Source organism: Fulmarus glacialis, unplaced genomic scaffold (genome assembly GCF_000690835.1).
Source record: "Fulmarus glacialis isolate BGI_N327 unplaced genomic scaffold, ASM69083v1 scaffold17487, whole genome shotgun sequence".
NCBI lineage: Eukaryota > Metazoa > Chordata > Aves > Procellariiformes > Procellariidae > Fulmarus > Fulmarus glacialis.
Genome location: NW_009225324.1, coordinates 1 through 5,576, shown reverse-complemented (window position 1 = coordinate 5,576; position 5,576 = coordinate 1). Strand labels below are relative to the sequence as shown.

The window sequence follows — 5,576 nt, the reverse complement described above, 5'->3', positions numbered from 1 at the left end:
GGGAAATTCAATTCACCAAACATGAGCATCTACAATGAAGCCACCTACATAGCAGCCAGTCGTCTGAGACTCTCTGTTATCAATGGAAGGAAATAGACACAGTGCGCAATTCACCATACCCTAAAGCAGGTGTCTAAAACTGCCTATTTTCCTCCACTGACTGTAAACAGAGCTTAAACTGATTAGCCAAGTTGCAGATGTCCATACTACAGATGTCAAAAGTCAGTTAAAATGAATTCCACCTTAAGATCATAGGCAGGTGTCCTCTTCCAGGTCTGCCTGTGCAGCTGAAGATGGAATTGCAGTGACTTGTCTATCCTGAGAGGGAAGCTACCTCCTCCACCTGTCTGCCAGCAAAACAGACTGTAGAAGCAGTTCCCTCCACCATCTACCCTCCTCCCCTCTGCTGTAGTTCTGTAATCAAAGCCGTATAGGTACCTTGCATCACTCTTGACCACTGGGTTATGCTAACAAGTTGATTTTACCTGGAATAGATTGGGCAGTGCTTGCATGATCCCCTTCCCTCTCCGAGATAAGCAGCATTGGGCTCTCACAGTGACAAATAATTGTAAGCAATATATTAAGTAGTACAGCTGCCGGCCAAAGGAATGTATACTTATAGCCTAAGCAGGCTTTGGTTTACTATTTAGACAAGACTGAGGAATTCAGACATTCCTCAAAGTGGTTTATTATTATTGTAACAAAGAGGGTTAAGTCTTCTCTTTACAATCATCATCAAGATGGGTTAAATCAGATATTGTTTCAAGCTTACAATTTAGTAACTTCAAGGTATAAAATCCCATTCTAATAAACCAAGGGCTCCTTTACTGGTCTGATTTCAACTTACTGCAATCACAGGAATTTGCACAGTTCCTGTTCTGAGATACATACGCACATTCAAAAAATACCGATGAGCACACCTGCATCCAGACCTGATCCTCAGTTGACAAAGCAGATCTATAATTAATTTTCACCTTCTCCTAGTCTCCTATGTGTAGTTACCCAGCGTCTTTTATGAACAGGAATGTTTGAAAGCCATTTGAAGAAGAAATGGAAGCTCCTTATATATAGCTGGATTGTTTTGAGATGAATTCTGGCATTCACATTACCTTCCTTCCCATGCTCTTTTTCTTCAAAATCTTAATTATATCTTGAACATAATGAAACAGTAGAAAAGAGTCAAGGTGTCAAGACTCCCATGTACTCTTCAATACTTTGACCCTTGAGGGGCAAAGGAAGAAGTCGTTGACACATATAACAAAAGATCACTGCAGTGTTTAGTTAGGTTCCATCGTGCAGGAGCTGCTTATGACTGATGCTTCCCCCAAGTGTCAATATGCAGCATCCACCCCAAAGAACTCTGACCAAAGTTAGTTATCTTTATTCTCCCAGTTAAGATAAAAGATGTACAAATATATTCCAGGTTTGTACATTCTATGAAATAATTCATTTGCTATATAGATTTTCATGTAGAGTAAAGCAAGTTTGCCACTATAGAAAAGTGGTCCCTATAAAACAGCATTTTTGTTTTCTCTGAATAAAACAGATTCAATGCCACTTTTTAGATAAGCAAACCATTAAATTTTGTTCTGCAAAAGCAATCTTGCACTGATAACAATTGTCAAGTCCGACAACTGATGATTTAATGTTCTATTCCCCTTTTTCTAGCAATTACAAGTTGCTTGAAAATTAAATTACAGTTAATATTTCTCCCCAGTGAGGCGGTCTGACATGATGTGCAAATGCTTACATTGCCCTGTAAGTCAGTTGTTCCCAGAAGAGATGGGCTGGCAGCATGAAAATAATGAAATGCCAATATACATGGCCTCTTTTATGAAAAATAAACAGGCACAAATACAAACTGTTCCACAGCTTATACTAACCAATAAATGTTGAGATGACTGTTTATTTCAAACACAGCAATGAGGCTGCAGTGCGGTTTACTGACTTTCATAAACCCAGTTTAACAATTTAGAATGTGTTCAGAACTAAAGTTCTTATTTTTGTGATGATTCTTCATCTGCATTGACCTTCTCTCTTTGGAGCCACATAAATGCTGACTTAGCTGTGCCGTCTCCACTCTGTTGGGAAAAGCAAATGAAGGTAGCCCAGACAAAGCCACAGAGCCCAGTGTAAGCTGTTCGCAGGTAAACAGGGACCAAAATGAAGTTTGACAGCTGTGTTAGAAAGAGAGAGCTCAGTTAGTGCTCCAGGCATTGTTAGGTCTTACACCTACACACCCAAGAACTCCACTGACTTCTCACTGGGTTAGTTGTACTATGAATGCATCAGATCAGGTTTTACGAGAAAGAAAGGCTCACTGAGTTACCCTAAAAACTCACCTGCACAAAAGGCCAGTACATCAGTCCCGTCTGAAATGAAAATGAGTAATTTGTTATTCTTATGGACTTCAACCACAAAGATTCATTTTTTCTTACCACATGTAGCAAAGACTGAAACATATTTGAGTAAAGTTAATAAAAGCTGTTCAATTGTAAATTAAGTTGCTTAACTTAGAGGTTGCAATATTAAACTTCTCATCATCTTCATAAGCCTCTACACTAGGAGTTTCTCAAACACATTATTCTAACTCATTTTAAATACAAAACTCTAAGCACAGTTAAGTCTTCATAGTCACCTGACACCAGATACATAAGCACATTTACCAGATGGGTGAACAAATGTTTAAATATGTGAACATTTGTTTCAGCCATGAATGAAAAATACCACTGAACACTATTTATTTCATACTTGCAATGCTCCTTCCAGTTACTCATACATGTAAGGCTTTTTTGCAAAAATCAGTGCATAATTTACTCATACAACATCAGGTCAATAGAAACCTTATGTTTTGATAGGATATAGTGGGCACTGTTTTTAGAATCATCCTCAATAGGAATAAAAATAATCCTTTTCTATCCTGCCTATATAGTTCCACAGTGTGAAGAGAAATTCACATTGCATCACAGCTTCTCCTTCTATTATATTTTTTCTGCTAACCTATCATTCTTCTTGCACCTGAGAAGTCTTTAAAATTCTTAATTTGCTCAGCTCTGAGGTAGCAGAGATAATTTTTTCCTGTGTATGCAGAAACGCAAACCAAACCCAGCTATTTATACCGAAGTCTTCTTAAAACAAAGGACTGTGTTTCTGAAAGTGAGAAGACTGTCACTAAAAAGTACAGGCTGAAAATGATTCCTAAAAAAGATGTCTCTATAACTAACGATTTTAACAGGTGTTCATGTAAGTGTTGCAACGGCATTACTAACTAAACACTGGTGAGTGGGTACTTCTTAAGATAAAAGGTAGTACAATCTTAATCAGTGTTGTATTGTAGGGCTTTCACTCAGAGCCAGGTGCAAGTGTTAGATATATATAAACATTGTACATTTTTAAAATGGCATCATTTCACCCATCTGGCAGCAGTGCCTGCTCCAGACTACCTTGACTTCACGTGACTGCTGGTACTTAAAGCTTCCAATACATAATCAAATAATGAAGTGAGAGGAAGGCTGTTGGAGGAAGAATATTTCAAATATTTTATCCGATAATATTTTTTTTTTTGCTTAGCTGGGAGATAAGCGAATTGCTTGCCTCACCTTATATGTATTCCAAAATTTCTTTTTACAGTCTGAAAAGATATCCTCTTTCCTCTGAAGGATGCTCATACCTAGTGGCAAAGTATTTACAACAATCAGAAAAAATACAAAAATGAAACGCTCACTTCTTTCAGTGATATCCCAAACTCTTCTCAAAATATACTACAATAGCTTTGAAAGAAAAGCTGATATCATTACAAAGAAAAAATACCATTCCGGCTACCTAATAGTGCTACATCATATCTCCTCATCTATTGACTTGGCTCTGAGCGGTGACACCACAGATATACTGGAATACACTGTATAGGTAGTATATCATATCTCTTCCACTGCCACATAATTCACCAGTGGTATGGCAGTGGAACAGATACGATGAAAGTACCTTTTACACCCATGAGATAGAGAGAATAAGGCATTCTCCACATTGTTGAATTGGCAGAAGTGGCTCAGATCCTTGAAGTAGTTTAGGTGCCTACAGACCACTGAAGTCAGTGCAAAAGGGCACCTAATTTTTTTTTTTTTTTAATTTCGTCCATAATCAACGTGTCATTTTTTTACCTTCACAAATAACTACATCAAATCAACATTCTAGAATTGACAAGCAGAACACTTTCAAAACCTACTTGTTTAACCCTCCACATACAGTGTTGCAAAATTTTAAATAAATTCTGGTTGATCCAAACTCCTCTTGATTCTAGGAAAACACAGCCTCACAACAGGCTCCCATGTAATACACCCCCGATCAAGAGAAAAGCGGTATGACTTGAAATTACGTATTAGACACATGCAAACTGGAAATAAATTAAACTGAGTGAATTCCCATCATGTTTTTAAAGGCTTCAAAATAATAAAACCTTTAAACGATATTTCATGTGATGAGAATCTTCAGGTGTCAAATTAAGACTACATCTTTCTAAGAGATGTAGCAGCTCTTCAAAGATCACCCACCTTAACTGGAAGACGTGACCTATATTAAGCAAAGGTATTAGACAACATGCTTTTAACAAATCAATCTAAAATCAAAAGCTACACATCTGCGCACAAGCAGAGGCCCAAAGTTGCTTAGTCCAACTAGGTATCTTTCTAGATACTTGCATGCCACAAGGTTATCAGTATCTCTCAACGGATCCATTATTTTGCTATTACATCATACTGCTACCTGATTTAGGGATTTTTACCATCCCTTTTGTGGTCCTTCAAATCCTTCTGGTCCTTGGGCAATTCTCTGCTTACATTCTGACACAGGCAGGTAGGATTTTCAGAGTAAGTATCTGGTGTTTGACTTCTTCCTTCGTTTCATTTCTCTTCAGTCACAAACTGAATGATTTTCCTGTTGGCGTCATAAAATGCAGATCTCCCAATACCAGGCAAAAAGAGTACCCGTCTTGCTCTTCTTCCACATGAAGTTTAAATTAAATGAGAGCCTTGTTTTACACTAGTCTCACCTATTATTTTTTTCACTCCCTCATGTTTATTTTTGAAATAGATACTAGTCTTCTCTAAAGTCTCTTCTTATTCATTAGCTTTTGAGATTATACGTGAGCAGTATGCTGTATTTCTAGATACTCTCACAGCAGAAGATGGTACAGTTTATTTGCTGAACTATAGTATTTCCTGACATTTACAGTTAATTGTGTTTCAGAAATGAGACAGCTGAGGTTGAGAACTGAGCAGAGCAATTCAAGCAGACATGGATGGTACATTCCTTGTAAGGTGCTTTGCATTCTTTGCAACTAATTAAAAGCTACGGGGCCCACCAAGCCCAAGGTAGGACTCCACTTTGGCACAGCACCCCCTCATCTAAAGCGCTGAAGTGCCGCAGGCGGCACAGCGCCCGCGGCGGTGCGCCGGGCTGCCCTACGTACGCTCTCGGGGAGAGCTGCTGGCGCTTGCGGGTCCACAACCGCTTCCCCAGCTCCGAGCGCAGCTCTGCGAGCGGGTGCGGCGTTTTCCGAGCCCTGCTGCCGGCAGTGCCTC

General features: G+C 38.9%; 1 protein-coding gene across 1 annotated transcript; it reads right to left on the bottom strand.

Moving 5' to 3' along the window:
* Positions 1-1,997: 1,997 nt before the first annotated feature.
* Positions 1,998-3,668, bottom strand: MPV17L (MPV17 mitochondrial membrane protein-like). Its single transcript, XM_009582456.1, has 3 exons — positions 3,600-3,668; positions 2,343-2,372; positions 1,998-2,177 (listed from the first exon to the last, which is right to left on the bottom strand). Exons 1-3 carry the CDS (start codon positions 3,666-3,668, stop codon positions 1,998-2,000), a joined length of 279 nt encoding a protein of 92 aa, XP_009580751.1.
* Between the last annotated feature and the right edge of the window lie 1,908 nt (positions 3,669-5,576).

What these genes read in the sequence shown, in the direction of transcription:
- MPV17L (XM_009582456.1), bottom strand. Translation starts at nt 3,668, where the DNA reads ATGAGCATCCTTCAGAGGAAAGAGGATATCTTTTCAGACTGTAAAAAG. An exon ending in AATTTTGGAATACATATAAG is followed by an intron (nt 2,373 to 3,599) that starts GTGAGGCAAGCA and finishes TTTTCATTTCAG; the next exon opens with ACGGGACTGATGTACTGGCC. An exon ending in TGTACTGGCCTTTTGTGCAG is followed by an intron (nt 2,178 to 2,342) that starts GTGAGTTTTTAG and finishes TTTCTAACACAG; the next exon opens with CTGTCAAACTTCATTTTGGT.